Source organism: Danaus plexippus, chromosome 15 (assembly GCF_018135715.1).
Source record: "Danaus plexippus chromosome 15, MEX_DaPlex, whole genome shotgun sequence".
Classification (NCBI taxonomy): domain Eukaryota; kingdom Metazoa; phylum Arthropoda; class Insecta; order Lepidoptera; family Nymphalidae; genus Danaus; species Danaus plexippus.
In genome coordinates, this window is record NC_083547.1 from 6,360,911 (window position 1) to 6,380,956 (window position 20,046).

General features: G+C 31.3%; 1 protein-coding gene across 1 annotated transcript in view; it reads right to left on the minus strand.

Moving 5' to 3' along the window:
* Positions 1 to 734: 734 nt before the first annotated feature.
* The window catches only part of LOC116766524 (eye-specific diacylglycerol kinase), a 90,302-nt gene continuing 70,990 nt past the window's right edge, over positions 735 to 20,046 (minus strand). Inside the window, 15 exon segments of the mRNA XM_061522682.1 lie at positions 735 to 4,638; positions 4,895 to 5,216; positions 5,285 to 5,348; positions 6,114 to 6,344; positions 6,850 to 7,135; positions 7,217 to 7,342; positions 7,708 to 7,805; positions 7,961 to 8,151; positions 9,342 to 9,444; positions 9,640 to 9,832; positions 10,122 to 10,338; positions 11,226 to 11,394; positions 13,790 to 14,096; positions 14,166 to 14,295; positions 16,662 to 16,865. Coding sequence (XP_061378666.1) covers positions 4,589 to 4,638; positions 4,895 to 5,216; positions 5,285 to 5,348; positions 6,114 to 6,344; positions 6,850 to 7,135; positions 7,217 to 7,342; positions 7,708 to 7,805; positions 7,961 to 8,151; positions 9,342 to 9,444; positions 9,640 to 9,832; positions 10,122 to 10,338; positions 11,226 to 11,394; positions 13,790 to 14,096; positions 14,166 to 14,295; positions 16,662 to 16,865 — 2,691 coding nt within the window. The 3' untranslated portion in view covers positions 735 to 4,588.

Sequence of the window (20,046 nt, forward strand, 5' to 3'; positions counted from 1 at the left end):
ATTCTGCAAATGTTACATTCCTTTAATAGAGATAATATTAAAAGGAAAGATTTTCAGTTTCATAGCTATACCATTTATGAGTTTTGTTTGTGTGATTCTGTTGTCTTCACTAGAATTTTAGTGTTCACTTAAACACGAACAGTCTCAACGTTAGATTAACATCATTGAAATATTAGTGACAACATCTGCGGATTGAAAAAAGAAGCTGTACTTGAACATAACTAGTTCAAAAAACATCCATGCCTTAATTTTTTTTCTTCCTATTTTACGTGAAAAACAATTAAAATCAAAACGTGTAAATGTATGCTTGGCTTAATTAGATATTTATAAAGTGAAACATTAGTTAAGGCTGGCCTATTTTATTATGTAAATGAACTGGGTCAATACAGTGGGGAGTGTTATCACACATAGCCGTACATTTAGAGAACAATATAAGATAAGGAAATGCGTACCATTTAATACTGTTACCCATTTCGTTAAAATATATATATTTATAATTATTCAAAGCGTAAATGTAAAATTTTATATTTCCTCCATTAATACGATATAATTTCTTTGAAATCTGAGTGTTATTGTAAACAAAGACAAGTTTAAAGAAATATAGAATCATTTAAAAAATAACTCTTTTTAAGCAATCTTGTCCTATATGCTGTTTTTTATATTAACATGGAATTAATATAATAGAAACTGTTATATATATTTTTTAAAGGGCTAAGGGATTAATAATACACATGTTTAGTTTAATATATTTATTGTTCAGTGTACTTCATCAATAATTTTATTTAAAATAGTGACTTTATCTAGTGCAAAATAATTATGTTACAAAGAAATAAGTGCTCTCAATAAATTATTAAAATTACCTACCTTTATAAGACAATCTACTATATATATAAAAAAAAGAATAATTCATAATTATCTTATAGCCGAAAAAGATTATCAGATGAGTTTTATTTTATCGAGAATTTAATTTTAGATTACGGCTCTTTAACATTTGAAATGGAATTTCAACTAACTAGAAGGAGGTGCTATAGTGGCATGTCAATTAACATTTTTAACTCGTGGTGCTTCAATACATTTACGTCGTAAGTTTAGAGACGGTATTCTTGTATAATTGCATTAAAAAAAAAATTGTTTCGTTTAGTTTCGCGTTATATTTTTTTTATTATAAATTTCTAATAAAACTTTCGTTTATTAAAATAATGTTTAGGGAGCTAGTCAAACTTTTTTGGTAATTTGGATATTTTTAAAGATCGCTAATGAATTATAATGAAGTCGGTTTTCAACCAAGCCGATGATACCGATATTTACAAACAAACATGAAATAATTTGCACTTCCGCTATACATGTCGAAATGTAGCTCTATTTAAAAACAAAAAAAAAAAATACACACATTCATAAAATAATCAACAGTTAAAATATAATAATCGTAAAACTTGCATGTAATTTTTTTATGTTAAATTAATAATCGTAACATTAATTGCATTTATTATTCGCATGTATTGTTTGATGTAAAGCTGTATTATTAAAATAACATTAATTAATTGTTAATTGCTGTGTGTAGTAAATCTTAGAAAGTGTTTACATTTCTTTTTAGTATCTGAATGAGAAAATAAGGCGCAATTTCGTTTAATTCTGTAACTCAGAATCATTACAGCATTGAAACCCAGCTTGGCAGACAGGATATTTGATTTCAAATAGACAGAGTTCGTCTTTGCCTCTTTCCTTCAAATGATACAATTTCTAAGACTCACTGTACATTTCTCAGACAGCTTTAATTTATTCGTCGCAATAATAAACTACTATAATTATACGGAATGCTTCGTCAGCCCATTACGTAAATGATTACGAAAAAAATCAATCATAGGCTTCAATAGTTTGTATCGGAACAATTGATTATTTTTCGGAAATTACATGTTTAAACATGATAAAAATAATGATCGTTGAGAATAGAAGAAATCGATAGATATTTTTCAATAGCAATCAAAGCTCGCTACAATCGTAAAACCGTTGTATTTCAATAAATTTTTAAGGTTAATAGTAAAGTTACAAGTAATACCAAATTCGTATGTCAGTACGGAGACTGTCTATAATCTACTGATAACAGCTCACTTTATAGATAAGACAAAATTTGGTCGAGAAGTACTCTAAGTAGATACTCTTATAATACAGGGTGAAGGCCTCCAATACAGTATTTACAAAGACTAGTTTATAGACGTGGGCGCGCTAGTCTTGCTTGTTGTAGCACCGTAAATGACGTAACCATAGACTCGGACCTCGCTTACCGTAGACTTCTTTTAATATCTAGTAGAATTACTTTATTTTGAAAATAACATACTAAGTTACGCGTTCTCAAAGTTACACGATGGTCACATTTAAGTCTACACCAAGCAACAATGACGCGGTATCGTCGAGATACTAATAGTACAATCTAATAGGAGATTATAGCTAATATAGTATCTATTCAGAAAATTTAATGCCCTACAAATATTATTCTAACAGTTTATGGTAAGTAGTACAATGATATGAAAATATATAGCAAATACAAAATGTTTGGACTCAGTAAAGATTCATTGGACATTTACAGATAACATTTAAAAGCAAACAATTTTGTGATATATACCATCAATATACACTTAAACATAAAACGAATTATAACTCTTATTACTCAGATTTAGTGCCCAAAAACTCATCACATATGGTCTTATATATAAAGGCAACATTTGCCGTAAGTCGTAAGTATAAAAGCAATGAAATAGTTAACGAACAAGGTCCGGACGATGTGGAACGCGAAACAACTATCTACAACACAATGTACACTCGTATAGTAAATTCGAGCTTATTATAAAATGAACTTACTTCTTACATTAGATCAAAATTCTCACAGCTTTGTCTTTCATTGTTCGCTCAGTAGCGAGTAGAACGAGTAAATTCGTTAAATACTAATACTATTAGGTACATCTAGTACAAATGGAGAGGTATATTAAACTGTCGACCATAAATAAAACATCAATTATAAGAGGTCACGGAAATCACCACAACAATACAAACACATTAACAATAACTAGTAATATTCTCTTGATTATAATCGTGATTATTTTTTATAAAGAGGCAAAATTTTTATAACATACTTATATGTATATGTCTTAGGAATGCACAGAACCTTTCAAGCTAAAGTTGATAGAGAATATGGGAATTACATTATTTATTTTTTATAACCGATACTTTAGTTAAGTATACTTATAATGAAATTTATACAATGAACGTATGGTTACCTCAAGTCTGTAACGTATTATATACGGAGCGTTAAGTTTTTCATTCATAAATCTTCCCACGTTTCCCACGTTTAACATAGGTTATTGAACCACAAACGGGAAACGTGTCTTTAGTGTCATGATGAAAACTTGTGTTAAGCATAAGTAACTTAAAGATGATAAGATCATCGCGGGGTGTACTGAAATGTCGTACAGTGAAATAATAGAAATCGAAATTTAAAAATAAACGTAAAAGTTTCAGGTAGATTGAAAGGAAATCAAATAATATAATAACTTGAAACTGAATGGAGAGATCAAAGTACGACACATATTTAGTTGCTGACAACCACAAACGTACCAAGTATGTGGAGTGAAAATACGTCGGCTACTCTAAGATATGGAAGCTACATTTCGCTAAAGATATAAGTTTAAGGCCTGCTTATCCCTAATTAAGTACAAAGCACACTTTTTTAATATAATTTAGGAAAAATATTTCATTTAAATTGTGATCGTGAATACGACTTAGTGCGAGTGAAAAGCTCATATAATCATATATCGCCATATAGTTCGTACGCAAAAGATATCTTTACGGGACATTACAAGTGTTTACTTTTAGTTTATTATTAATATTTAATTTACTGAAAAAAAATATATAGCTGCTCCGTAGAATATTGATGAAGCATTCGCAAAATTGTTTAAGAGGTCTCGTAACGGTTTGTTTTGGAATTAATTATCGGATCACGGTGAGCATTAACTGGAAACATTATAATTAAATATCGTAAGAATTATTGCAAGAAAGTTATCTTCACTATAACTATGTTTATTTTATCAGAAAAAAACAGTACACTGCACGAGTAATTTTTTCAGTATTGATTTTCTTTCTTGAAAGAATCATAAAATGTCAAGCAAGTCAGACTGAGGATGGGATTTTATAAATTGCTTATTATTCCATTAAAAAAGAATTTTAGTTATCTTATCTTATTCACAATTTACAAAAATATATAGAAGTATATCTAGAGATGGGGAATATTAATTAATTATATTTTATAATAGCTTAAAATTGTGATTTATAAAATTTTCGTTATATTTAATTGCTAATGAGTTCAAATGTCATTGCGATTTAAAATTATCATAAATTTTTTTTTTTACTAAGTTAAAGTGTAATTTGAAATGTAATATTGATAAATATATGTACTTAATTTTAATATCAAATTGGTGTTCGAGTAAAGATTTTAAAATAGTTAATCAAAACGTCCAGCGTTATCGCTGAATAAATAGTAATGTTCTCTTCATTTCGGCCGATAATATTCATATTTGTTTATTACTAGTCTCATATGTCAAACGGCGGTTTCAAGATCTTCAGATACTATTTGAAAATGTTCCTGACCTGTAAAGAAATATTTATATATTGATATCAATGTAAATACCACATGTAGATGTAGATCAAGTCAGTTGCATAGATATTAAATGATATATTTTTAAAGTTAACGAAACTACATACTCCCGACGTTTCGGTTGCTGCAAAGCAGCCGTGATCACGGGCAAACGGAATGTGAATGTCAGTTGGTCTTAATTTACATGAATACTCGCCAAAGTCTTAGATCTCGTTATTATTAAAGTAACATAATATAGAGGTGGCTTACTTTCCAGGTACGCAGCCAGGTCGTGGTCATCAGCTCTCAGGGCCAGATGCCGCGGAGTAAGGCCGGTGTGATCCTGTTGCGTCAGGGAGGCTCCCCCAGCTACGAGCATACAACAAATCGCTCGCCGTTTGTGTGCTGCGGCTTTATGAAGCGCCGTCTGCCCTCTTTCGTTATCTCTCATATTCAATATAGCTGTGGGAGCACTGGCAATGAGATACTTCACAATCTCTTTATTGCCATATCTAGTAGCTATATGCAGTGCTGTTTGACCGGTTGAATCAATCGATAGCAGCGAATAGCCCGCCGAGTGTAACTCCTTCAGCTAAAGTGATGACTTTGCATTAATAAAGGGTAAGTTATCGAAACATTATCGTCATTATTTCAGCATACCATTTTCAAATCGCCAACTTTTGCAGCTTTTAAAAGGGTATCTGACGTCTTCTCTAATAAATTTCTGGAACAATATTAACAATTAATTACCATCAGTCATCTTCTGTGATTGATAACTCTTCAAATGCTTACAATTTGATGCTATGATCATGTATTTTAAGGATTTCACAAGTCTATACAGGGATCTAACAATTGATCACAATATGTTTCTGTGTAGAATTAAATTAGGTGATCATTTTTACTACGGAAAAACATCTCACCTACAGCCAAACACGTCTTGGTCAAATCCAAACAGTTTTTCGTGAACGCTGCATGCAATAGAAGAAAGAAGAAATAGAGTGCAGATTACAATAAAAAAAAAAGTGCCAAGAGCTATAGTAGAAACGTGCACTCTCTAGTCTAAGGAGGAGTTTCCAACAAGTACACATATTTCTAAGTTTTATTTCATGTAGCTCAAATATTCCGTTTCAATTAGAATCTATTGCTTCATCTAAGTCTAGGGTTGTCTAAATATAATCCTATATCTAACACAAGTTATATATAATGTCTGTATTACTAACAGCAGACTATGACAGACGTAGCTTATCGAGGAACGTCGCAAAAACACATCTAAATGATTTCGTAAATATCTAAAATGTTGTGTATAAATGATGAAGGTAGCCCATTTATTATTAAAAACTACAAACAGACTCTATATTAGCTTTCTATTATTCATAAATTTATTCTATATACAGTCCTTTTCTTTGGTTCGCGTCTAAAAGATAGGAAAGATACCGTGAGATAAAAGAATATTTTTATAAACAAATACGTAATTATAGAAAATACTTACGTTTTAAATCTAGAAATAGAATCGCGACTTGGTTGCATGTCCTTAACGGGTGGGCTTATGCATAGTGGTGGGGAATTTGAGTCTTGTATGGATGGTATTTTAGGGGGTTGGAGTGCTGATTTAACAGGCATGTTCGACATCCTTGTGGCTGATGTTCCCAAATTTGCTGGCGGTGTTTGGGGCGACAATAAGTCTTCTGAAGTCCGAGCAGGGCTTGCGAAACCGGATTCACTGTGTAAAAAAAAACGAATTTAAAAGAAATTAACCCTTCAATAGTTTGTTATAGATAAGCACCTGATTCTATAAAACAAGAATTATACATTTTAGCACAAAATATTATAAAGTTATATTATAAATTACACAATTACAGTTAGACGAAACCATATCATGTAGTATAATCAAAACTGAATTTACATTTTTAAACACAAAACATCCGTTTTTTAAGACATAACATGCATGCTACATATATTCTCAAAAAATTAAAAATATAATTCTGAATATTATCACTGAATCGTTTATTTTTCAACTGTTTTTTTTTATTCCGACGGTACCGTTATTCCTTTGGTTGTCTAATGGTGGACTGATCTACTTTGAAATCCGTAAGAGGATAAAATTTAATTACGTACATGTGTAATGCGGATGAACTAAACGGATAAAACTCTGCGGCGTAGTTAATTTTGTCATTGAACTGCTTGATGGGACTAAACGTGAAATAATGCAGATAAAATAAACAAACCTAGCATGTGATTCTGGTACATCCAGAGACACTCCAGCGCTGGGTGTGTCGACGCTCTGTGATATGTCCAAAGATACTGATAGCCCCGTTGTAGTGTCAAGGGACACAGATGGACCGGTGCGGTCGAGGGATGCCGTCGCTGTCGTCTCAGGGTGCACAGTCGACTCTGTGTCAGGTGTCAGGGGCGCTGCGTCGAGTATATATATATTTTCGTGTCCGATATCAGTCGGATAATGAAGATTCTCCTGCGCTTTATCGATCCTAAAGAACCGTTCAGCTGTCACCGCTGAAAGATTTATTGTTTTGATTATTTTTATAACATAAAGTTGAAAAATTCAACAAAATGTAAGTTAGTCACTGTACTCACAATCAACGAACCACCAATCAACGAGATTCGAATAAATGTGAGATTCTTTGATCATGTTTTGTATAAGAACACGCATTTGCTCCAGGTCGGCAGCCGGATTTATTTCTAAAGTGCCGATCCGTTCCGCTGAAATGAAAGACAATTTTGTACCAATTGACATCAATAGGACCCCGAAGCACTTTTCAAGTGGTACTGAACGTGCTCTATATTGACTAAGACCTTAAATAAAAAAAGACTTTTTATCGTGCTTTCTATTTATCTTTATTGAATAAAACCGTATGTAACGTATCCTGTGTACGAAACATGATAGTGTTTTCCCAGCAACGGTAATAACATCGGCACTTTATTAAGTATTAATGTCGTTGCGTGTCAACTTCTGGAAGACAAAGTATATTAGACGCTTCGGAGCTCCATTACATGTAGAGGAGTGGAATAAAATGCTGAAAATAATTAACATCATTATTGACAAACAAAATTTTATGTAAATTTACCTGTCTTTGCCAACAACTCCTTGTCGTAATGATGACGTTCGTAGTCCGCCATCGTAATGAGATTCACAGTTAGTGAGAGTTTGTCTAGCGGTGTTTGTCTAAAAGCGAAATTACTCAATGAAAACTAATGGCTATATTCACATAACTTTGTACGATTGTTTTAAAAAGATATAAAGGTTTTAATTCAAACAGTCATCACCTGGTATAACTCATGTAAAATTAAACAAAATTTGGTGAAACAAATTATACTTACGGCGCTAAAACTCTCCCGGGTTTCTTTTTAGCCAACATGGTTGCCTGGTTTAGTCTGCAGAGAGTGATCACGGAGGGCGCAAGCCTGCAAGCTTCTCCGTCCACTTGCATAGGAATAACCTTAGTGGTCACTATTTTAGCTGTTTTGCATTGTGTTATACATGTGCCATGACCGCCAGCTTGCAACAACGGCTGTAAAAACATAGCACATTGGAAAATCGATGGATTCTAGAGTTTTAATAAAAAGTAATAAGTTAAAAATGTGCTACTGTATGATATTTTACGACAAATTCAGAACAAAAAAACACTGTTTGAGATTTTAATCCAATGAACACTATAACGTATATTTACGATACGATGAATTAAAAAAAAATTTGATACAAACTACATTGACTCCAATACAACTATGAATTAAAAAACGACTGTAATTAACCTTGTAATAATATTCACGGAATGTTGCACAGGAATAAACCAATTTCAATTGTCAAAGGGTTCGCAATGGCATGATGGATTTAATGGATTGCAAATTGGCAATGCACCGCATGTGCTCTACAAGGCCCCTCGGGGTATCATTAAGTTTACGAAGTGTAAAGCTTAACCCTTTATCCTTGCTAATGAAAGACAAAAAATCAAGTGCCTTTTTGTGTTCGGGTAATACTCACTACGTTTATTGCCCATATTGCACTACCATTACTCATTGAGAAATACAGGTGTGTAATTTAGATCAGTCTTATAATAATTAATCAAAATTATGTTGATGGAGGTATTTGGCATATATCTAAGCTACGTATAGTGTTAATTAAAGCTAATATTCTTTCTTCTTAGTTTAATTTTTCCAACATTTTATTCATTCTTTCTTCCTTATCTTTATTACATCTTATTTATGTCTCTGTATTACACTAACTTAATGAGATCTAATACTTTCGCGAGTATTGATTGAAATAAAAATAAAATGTTTCGGATATCCTACGCAAATTTTATTATTAGTTTCATTTAAATGAATAAAACTCGCGAAAATCTTAGATCTCATTAAGTTAGTATAATTAAAATAACACAAATATTTTTCGGATTTACTACGCGAATGCACATCTCGTCTGCCCGTGATCACGGTTGCTGAAAAGTAACCGAAACGTCGTGATTATGTAGGTTTTTTTTTTATATACTCACTTACTTTAGGTGTATGTGTATGTGCTTATGTGCATGTGTGTGTGTCATATACAAATTTTAAAAATAAAGAATGTTTCCTACGCCCCTTATATTTTATTTTATTGTGTGTTTGTTTTAATTTGAGGTAATCAAATATATAATATTATTATTAATAATAGTGAAAAATACGACATAGTAAGGCCTTGCATACACAGGTATGCATATAATAAACTTACCAATTGGTAGGTAGTCAGGCCCACAACTTCTATAAGACCATCTTCAGTGGAGGGATCCGAACTTCCACCCGACTTATTCCAAGGGTGAGTACCGCCACCGTAGCTGAAATAAAGTTGTCAATAAGATAATGCAGATAATAATCTCAATTTAGATCTTTGGGCTTTGATCTTAAGCTTCCATAACTATCAGTAGGCAGTAATTTGATTGCTATATCCTTAGCCAACAGTAATTATATATTTAATACATTTGCTAATGTCTATTTCTTAAACAGTTCTGAATTTGTTATAATTATAATACCTTGGAATGTTTAAGAAAACGATGGCGTGAACTTTATGTTCTTTGAGCACTGGCGTGTAGTCCTTGCCATCACACTCCATCGTCACGAACTCCGCTAGACCCTTCCACTTGCGCTGCATCAGATCTTTACCACCGGCTGTACCGTAGAACAGTTTGTTCCTGATACGTGAATTGAACTTCTCTGGATGAGCCTCTGCGACAGAATACACAAGGTTAAATACGAAAAAATAAAGTGGGTGTATTAAAAAAATAACATTGTAGCAGACAAATTAGGTTCTGATTAAAAAGTTTGAGAAAGCTGTGAGCTGATATATGATATTATTTTGTTACAAGAACTACAATTTACGATATATAAATCATAACAAACTCGCTGAGACGCTTCAAAGAAAGTTTATAACTTTTTGTACTTGTATAATAACGTGAAGTTTTAGTTCATTAAAACATAATACATGTTTTATACTATTATTTAGTTACTGATATACCTCTAGCCTCGTGGAACTCCAGGGCGATATGTGCATCGACTCCGAAGGAAAAGTAGTTGTTGACGACGTTTAGAGGTAGTTCCGGTTTAGCATTACTAGTATCTTCCCCCGAGGCCGCCTCGTTTGGTTCAACCTTGAGTTGCCAGCGATCTAACAACACCGTATCGCTTTCTCCGATGTGCGCTAAGATCTTAGATATCGGCTCATCTTCGTAACCCTATGTTCATTAAAAATATTCATTACACATTTATCTATATATAACGTTATTTCCTTAGGAAACATTCTACATTAAATACAAAGACTACTTTTGAAAACTCATCTTAAAAAGTTTTGAAGATTAATTTTATATTTTTTAGGATTTATTATTTTTGTTGGATTGTCAATGTTTGAAAAGACAATGTTAAGTAAATCAATAGATTAAAGCCGTCAAAAGTCACATGAAAAATATTTTTTTGGGGAAAAACTTGAAAAATCTAGAAGAAATTTTTCGTTAAGTTGTTTGTGAAACTTTAAAAGCATCTAACATTTGCCAAGGGAATTTCAATACACAATTTTGTTTAAATGGGTCGGTTTTTGTGTTCACCGTCACAAACCAGGAGATCAATTTAGCACACCTTTTGCTTATTTTTTGTTTAGTTTTTCATTAAATAGGTCGCCCCAATTCGTAAAATTAAAAAATAAAACACTGGAGGTTTAAAATTCCTCAGTATTTATTGGTCTCAAAGTAATAATCTCTTTGGCTGTTTGATTTATATTTTTTTATGGCTTTAGATTCATTCTTTAAAACTAGTTTATGGAGATCACGTCAAAAATTTCAAAGAGCACAGTAATAAATTTCAGTTAAAGATCCAATGCTTACATATATTGTAAAGTCGATTTGAGCATTAGGGCTTGGAATCTTGAATAGCAACAATATCATAGAAAAACAATATCAAAGAACAGTCAACGCTACGTGTTGATTAAATATACTAAATTCTTTTACTCCAATGGATAAATTTAATTTCGAAGATAAATAATTGGTACATTTACTAAGTCGAAATTCCTGAGAGACATTTAGCAAATACATTCGTTAAAAAAATAGTAGGGCGAATTAATAATACATACCCCTCCCCAACCGAGTGCTCTTGCTAAATCGTTGCCAGTACCAAGTGGTAGTACGCCAACAGCAGGACGAGAACCTATTCGGTCTAAGACACTCAACACCCAGCCCACTGTTCCGTCACCACCGCAGGCTAGTACACGCAAGTTTGGCACTTTACGGAACATTTCTAACCTGGAAAGAGAAACTTTTTATATACACTGTATTTTACGATGAACATTTTGTCTAATGTATTTAATTACTACGATATTCATATGTAAATTTATTCACAATATATTCCAACAGTAACGATACTTAAACTGTATTGTCGGTATTTTTTTCAGGTAAATGGTTTGTTTCTTAAGCCAACTTGGAATTAAATTCTCTATGCAGTACGACTAACCTATTCTATATATAATTGCGTTTTTCTATTTGTAATTGCAATATTTGTACTGTCTTATTGTTAGTTTGCATCTCTTTACTACAAAGTCAGCGAATGTTATAAGTCTTGTTATTGTAACACAAACTTTGGCATTGTTGCTCTCACGTCATATATTTATAGTTACAAATTATAAGGTAAAATTTTTATCTTTATTATCTTCAAGGTCTCAAGGTACTTCAAAGTTCTTCGTTTTTAATAACTTATTGATTTTTCCAGGTCATAGCAAATATTGATCACATGTGTCTAGAGATATTATCCGTATAATATTTTAAGTAATACAACGTGATTTTATTACACTATATTTTTACTAAAATTTTGTCAACTTATTGCAGTAGCCGTGATTATTGGTAGATAAGATGAAAGACATTTTCATCTCGAAAGCGAATATCCCTAGTTAATCCTAGTATACGTAAAGTCTTACGTCAAAAACTCAGTCTCTAATTACGTACTTACGATATTTTATAAAAACATGTTTTTATATTAATATATAAAAACAAACATAGATCAACTTAGGTTTTAATTCATATTCACATACATGCTTTTATTCAGATAAAACTTTGACAATAAATCAGACAATGACTAAAGGAACGCGGGGTTAAGGGTAAACAAAATGTTTCAGATAAACTTTGATGCGTACTTAAGCCAGCCTGTATCAGACATCTCCAACTTATTCGTAAACATATTTACTTCTTGTTATTGTGCTAACAATAAATCAGCATTAAACTAGTGGGACGTAAAAATGTAGATATTTCCAAGCAATAATTTAGCATATAACTTAAATAACTCAGGTCACGTACCTATTAAAGGTCGTTGGAAAAACTAATGTCTGTTTCCATGGTACATATCAATGATGTAGGTGAAGCGACAAAACGTTTGTTTTGAACTGTTAAATGGTATCGATAAAAGTCGATGGAGCAGAAAAAAGTTCTTTGTGAAACAAAGAGCTTGTTAACGGATGCAAAGTGTGAAAAAACTTCCACTATATGCAATTTTTAACACAAAAGAAACGTTTATCAGTTTGTATGTGAGGAATAAATATATTCTAATATAAAAATGTTATTTATACGTCGGCGTTTTTCATTTATATGATGAATTTTATGAATTATTATTTCTAATCAATTACAATATAAAACTATTCATTCATCTATCCAATCCATTCATTCATCCACCGATCATAACCATCCACCCATAAAAGCTGTAAAAATGCAAAGTGCTATAACATTTTCCTCCATCTTTCTCTTTCTTATATACCATACATATGTACTTATGTGGATTTAAGACTCGAAAATTATATACGCTATTTAGAAGACTGCAAATAAATTATCATATAAATTAACAATTGGAATTAAATTTTACTTAATAAATATTATCTGACTTAATTAGTTTGATTCTAGTTTTCATTTAAATAAAACATCCCGTAATTATGTCTATATGTGTGTCTTCTATAGAAATCGCTGGATGATGTTACAACTGCCTTAATTATCTAAAATTGTCCAGAGCCGTAAATACATCATTAGTAGTAGGGGCAATTTCCTGACATTAATAGTAATTCATTGCCTATTATAAAATATGTGTCTGACTGCTTTGAATCAATAAATTAAATTAAATTAAAAAAAAAACAAAATATTATTTTTTTTTAGTCTTAATAGTACCTATTAATAGGATATTTATAGTCTACACAAATTTTTGTACGTTCACGATATGTAACAGATAATAATATCGTTTTGTATATAACAAAAAAAAAATTCTTTTGTACTTAATGTAAAATGTTATTGAATTTTTCCATATTTATTTAAGACTTCAAACTGTTATGAAATGTTTTCAGAACGTTATTTTATTTACGTATAAAATAGTTTAGAACTTTCATAATCAATTGTTTGTTTCAAATGCAAGAGCTAACACGGTTGGAATATTTAAATTAAAAACAAAACTAAAGGAGAAGCCTCAAAAGTTTGAAATGTTTACTATTTTTTATTCGATGATATCAATTTACAGTATATCAATTTGGTAATATTTTTTTTATTTGGAACAGAAATTAAAGTATTCAATTTCTGTGTATTTAAAAAGTTGAAAGTGAAAAAAATTGAACATTACTAACATACTTAAAAACAACCCTAAGCTATACAAATTAATGACAATGATATTTACCCCGGTCCAGGCCCGCCTTGAGTGAGATCAAAGACTTGTCGCGGATTAAGCAGCCACTGAAATTTCTGCAGAAGTTTAGCACCTTGATTGCCTCCGCTCTTCGGATTTATAAAAACCAGGACCGGCTTAACATTGGCTGTCGGAATTGGCTTTATTATGAACGTTCGTTGTTCAGTCTTCGAGTCTTTACCCTTTTTCTTTGCGGTATTTTTCTTTTTAGGAGATTTCCGTAACGAGGACTTAAAGCTTCCTCGACGCGGTAGTTTCACGATCCAAGATGGCGGCACGATTATGTTAGATTGTATACCTAATGTAAATTTATTTATTTAAATGAAAGTTTATTGCGTTTGTTTTTCAATATAAAATGTAACATTACCTAATGAGCATTCTTCTCCTATCCTTTGTATGTTGAAACAGCTGTCTTTGTTGTGGTAAGCGTCTTTACACCAAGAACAACTCAGTGCTACGATTTCTTTAGAACTAAATGACAATTTTGCTTGAAGCGACTGGGAACAAAATGAAAAATTATAGCCTTTATATACTTAAATGTTTATATGAATTTTATGATATAGGTTTTTTTTTAGCAACAATACGCACACGATCGTCAATGTCATCTTTAAGTTCTATAGCATTTTCTACGGGTGTCTGTGATGGAATGCACCAGTCGCAGCAACTGCGCCGGAATGACTGATAAAAATCATGCAACACACATGCAAAAACAAACAAATGATATTAAAAGACAATATAAAAATGCAGGCCAAACACTGAAGTAGTATTTCTCATAAATATATACAGTTAACTAAATTGCCTATAAAAACATTGTAGAATAAAAAAAAATAGACGCCTGCTGTAAAAATATTAGCCACCATTCAGTTATTTAAAAAAACATGAAGCCGTGTATTATGCATGAATGCTGATGCTGCCAAATCATAATAAACTTTAGGGGAAATATCACAAGTCGCAACTTCAATAGTAAAGTGCAAGGTAGTTGTATAAGCTCATGATGGAAACGCGCCGTGTGGACGATATGGCAGCACGTCATTAAAAATGAAGTTTTAATTTCGCTTCGGGGGACGGAACACTGTTTTTCGTGTCTCATGCGAGCCAAATGCAAATCACTCCAACAGGGGCGGGAAAACTCAATAGCATGAAACACGACATAACATACATTGAAAAAAAAAACGGGCTTACAAAAAGACACTTTGAAGTATTATATCAGCGGCTTATAAAGAAATCTCATTTCAGGAACAGAAAATAACAGAATTCGGAAATCGAAAACTTATAATAGTTGTTACAACATTGTTGATTGAATGAAAACAAGCAAAAACACTTACTCCATTTAAACTTTCCGTCAAAAGCAAAATGATAAACTACACAGATCTTTATACTGACAAGTCAGCACTATATACTGCCAGAGGTAGATTATCTGTCGTAACTTTAATATTACGCAGGATTTCCATCAGTTAAAGTCCTTTAAATATATGCTTTTGATCGTTTTGTTTATTTAAGAACCATTTGGCCTGTTTATTTTATATTCCAATGTGACTTTCGTGCTTAGACAGCCGGGCAAACAATATAAATTTTTAATGTCTTTAACGAAGGGTGAAATTGTACGTCACTTTTACCGTGAAATAATCGTAGATTTTTAATAAAGTATTGGGAATTGTATGATGTGACTATGTTGTGGTAAAGATGGTCTTATTACTGAATACGGAATAAAGAGTTTCAGATGTCGCGGTCGTATAAATAAAGATTAGATATATCATAGTTACATAGATAGCAATTATCAGGAATTTACATACATTTTAACATACGTACATTGTTATATATAAAAAAAAAATATTACTTTTTGTCACTAATGCAGTTAACAAACTGTAGTTTATTTTAAAATATTTTGAAGCGAATTCATTTAGAATTCTATAAGGTAATCTAATTTTTTTTTCTTGTTTTTTTTTTTGTTACTTATAAATGCAAAAGTTAATTGGAATTCACATAAAGTAGTTGTTAAATTAAAAACTGTTAATTGTAAACGATAACAGACGAGATATTTATATTAATAAGTATATATATTATTAAATGAAAGCTGAATAGTGCTCAAGGATTTCATTAGTTTTGTAAATGAAATAATAAAAAAAAGTTTTCCAATACATACTTTATAAGCCATTTAATGTAGTATACATTAAGATAATTGTTTTAAAGTAAATAACTTGAATGTTCATGAATAAATCAATGTTGTATATACACGTTCTCACTAATACACAAGTATTCATGTACATATAATGTACGTACATGTGCTGTAGAACAAAGGCAATTAACAGGTGCGCCGACGATTCCCGAAATTCCGATATCATACATACGAAATTAAAATGTTAATGAAATTACTTGAGAGCGAATGAAAATTTTCAGTAAACCCGTTTTTTTTTTCACTAACAAAAACAACCGACTATTCTTTAACTTAATAAGTTTCTCGTTATAGTTAGTTTAATATTAAACGTTCGTCAAAAAAAAAACTCATGAAAATACCAAGTGGAGAGAATTCACGTTTCATTTAATTAAATACATAATTTTTCAACTGGCAACGTTATTTTTCAGTTTACATTAAACTGTGTTTTTTAACAACGTTTTAAGTTGTGGTAATACAATGCATGCATACAATGTAGTTAACGATATTGAAGCAAAGAATCAACATGTCAACGATTATCTAATGAAAAGATAGACATTAAAACTGTCATTAAAATGGCGATTAATGATAGGCATGAATAACATTAACACAAACACAGCAATGATCAAAGCAAACAAACATCTAGACATTGAATTTTGTAAAATAACGATAGATACATATATTTGACTATATTAGCGGGGTTATTCTTACCTTTCCACATGCCTTGCACTTGCCCTTTTCGGAACGTCTGTGAACCCAGTGGTGGTGCGTGAGGGTCTGTTCTCTGTACTGGCGGATGCCGACGTCCCTGAAGGTGGGCTTGCACGAGAACTGCACCCGATCGATCAGGATATCAATACATGACTGGTGGGCTACGATCTTACAAGCCGAGCATTTCATGCGAGATCCGTGTTTCTGCGGATACACATAAGGATTTAACAAACTAAAATAAAAAAGCAATTAAATAATTATATTATAACGTCTTTGTCTGTAAGAAAAATAACAAACTACCTTCCTCCTCACTATCTGATATAATACATTTTTTACAGAAAATTCTCGTAATGAAACCCGTAAATATCTTTTACAGTTAATTGATTCGTATGAATTAAATGCAACATCGGTATTCTGAACGTTAAGCACCCGTAGGCTGTAAACGAATCGCTATGTAAATTGGAAGCAACTCAGGGAGAATAATGTCATTAATCAGCCGTGAATAGGCTTGAAACACCAAAAAGGTATAAAACTGCTTTGTTTAAAATATTTATTATATATATATATAGTTATTATATGTACGAGTGTTAATATCATAACTTTTTAAATTTTATTTATTTCTTATGAAATAAAGAAAACCTGGTAATTGCTTTATATATTAAACTTAAATATTTAGTTTCAATAATGTTCAAAATAAAGTATATCAGACTCCTTTAAATGCTTTTATTGATATTGTATACATTAAAATCACTTAATTAATATCAGTTTTATCATTTCACACACAGAATTTCATTCGATACGTAGGAGTTTCGCATAAATAAATCTTTACTGATATCTGTGGGCTGTATATTTAAAACATTCGATCAATTAACTCGAATACCTTCGTTTAAAAAAAATATATATAATATTTGGCTTCTGAACTAAGCTGAGTTAGGAATTTGAGTTATTGACTTCACAGTTTATGTTGTTTCAATTTGCAAGAAGATGACATTGACGAGGTAATTTCAGCGGAAGTTGCAAGTTTACTTGACAGTTTCATAATTATGTCACTAATGAACATAACTCGCACACAGTGGGAATGGATTCAGACGTCATTAAATGTTCCACTGTAATCTTTATTAAGTTTCACCGATTGGCGTACATACAATACCTAGATTAATTCTAAAAGTGATTGCAACTCGATTCTAATGAAGCTGCAAGTTCGAGTATTGACGTGACATACGTTTAATTATATGTTTTATTTGTATTTTTTTCATCCTTTATTAAAAAAAAATCATCTAATTAAAGTCATTTTTATAAATATATATGTAAAAATTTGTGTTTTTTTCTTTGACTCCAAGTTTAAACTTCAATAAACTACCCAACTCCTCATTGTTGTTAACCTAAATATATACACAATTAATTTTTCTTTGCATAGAACATAATTATGTTTACTCAGCGTTTAAATAAGGAAAACATTTCTATTATTTGTCTATGGGAGCGGATGACGGTATTAATGAGACCCTTTTCTATACGAGAAAAGTTTTGGACTTTCTAATAAGAAACTAAACTAATTAAGGCCTGATAACGGGGAATTAGTAGCCCGTTAAACATCACCCTTACGTATCAGAAAGCTAATAATGGTCATTCCGTTATAAGTTAACTTTATAAATAAGATAAACGGGACGCAAACGCTTACAATATTTATAGCAACATTTCGTTTTATTTCAACCACAACCGCAAATTATTTTATTAAAAGACGATATAATTAAAAATTTCAGTTATCATTACGATTTAATATCTTTAGACAGAAATTAGCGCTAGCTTGTATGAAAAATCTGAGTTAATTTTAATTTTATATAGTGACTTGCTATTCAATTATGCATCACTAAATAATATGAAATTAAAATCTTATCTATTTTTTAATTGCATTCACATTGGGATTGTTAAATATAATGCCAATGTCAATGATTTTATTTATTCATCTAATTATAATACAAGTGAATAATTTGCGGTATTATAAGATTGTGTAGGGCCAATGAGGAATGATCAAAGCGGTTGGTTAAGGAAAATAACATTCAATAGAATTAATCAAACTGATAATACTTTCGTAACCACTTCTTGACGTGATCATTTGACAATTGAAATATATTAAAAATTTTAAGGAACTATATATTTTTAATAGCCAGAGTATGGATTTTGTTTTGATACCCTTTATCGACTTAGGTATAATAATTAAATAAATTTTAATAAGAACATACATAGGCATTTTCGTGTTTAGATAATTTAAAAGCAATCCTGTTTTGGAGTTTTGCTAATTAAGGAATAGGCACAAACATTTTTGATATAAAGGCAAGGTCCCACACCAACATTTAGCAGAAAGATAATATAGTAAAAGATAATTCTATGACTTTGTATGTGTGAACTTTAAAACCATTTTATTACCTCCTTTACATGGAATTTTCAAGAAACATATCATATGACTAGGTTATTAATGTAAGTGAGACTTATAGCACTATACGCTTACAAACAACCTCAAAATTTTATAAGATAACCAGACATTGTGAAGGTTACTACGAACGCCTTCAACTGAAGCATAATTAAATGGCAGTTATGATATTTATATAAAAAGTTAATAATGTGAAATGTTTATAAATAAACTAAATGCGACCAGTCTCAATTAGTGGATGGTTGTAGCGTGCACCCTGCGGTAGTCTTTTGTTGTATCGCCGGTGACAGGTCATCGCTGGTTTAATGTTTGAACAGCTCATTAATCTTATATTCAACTAACGATCAACGGCCAAACACACAAAAGAAACGAAACTTGATAATGACTGTCAGCTGTATTATAATTTGTTGTTGCTCCAAAGATTACTGAAATGTTTATAATTTTACATAACAATAACGTAATTTTGTGCTTGCCACACGGTGAAATTTCAAAGGCTTTGTGTGAAGGCAAGAGAGGGAAATTATCTAGGCTTTTAATGCAGCCCGTTAGTAAATAGGATTGGAAACTTGAATACAGCTTTTTATAAAAGAATGTAAAGGAATGGGAGCGGAGGGCAGAACACTGTTACAAGTAATTTGCTTAATTTGTCTTTCATTTACTGGACGGAATGTATGAATACGTTCCGTTTGTAAAAACAAGTTTGAACAGACATTCAAACCGCACCACTATAGGTTGATAAGGATCGAGTGAATTATTATTCTCAATATATAGAAGAAAAAAATAATCCTAAAGGCTATTATTAATGACTGCACTTTGGAACACTTTATACGTATATTATGAATAAAAAATTCATATATAAATGAATTACAACGTATTGTAACTGGTCCCTGAAATACGTTCAATTACGTGTTTATAGAGATTTATATCTAGTGTTGTAGTAAGCCTCGTATTTCCATA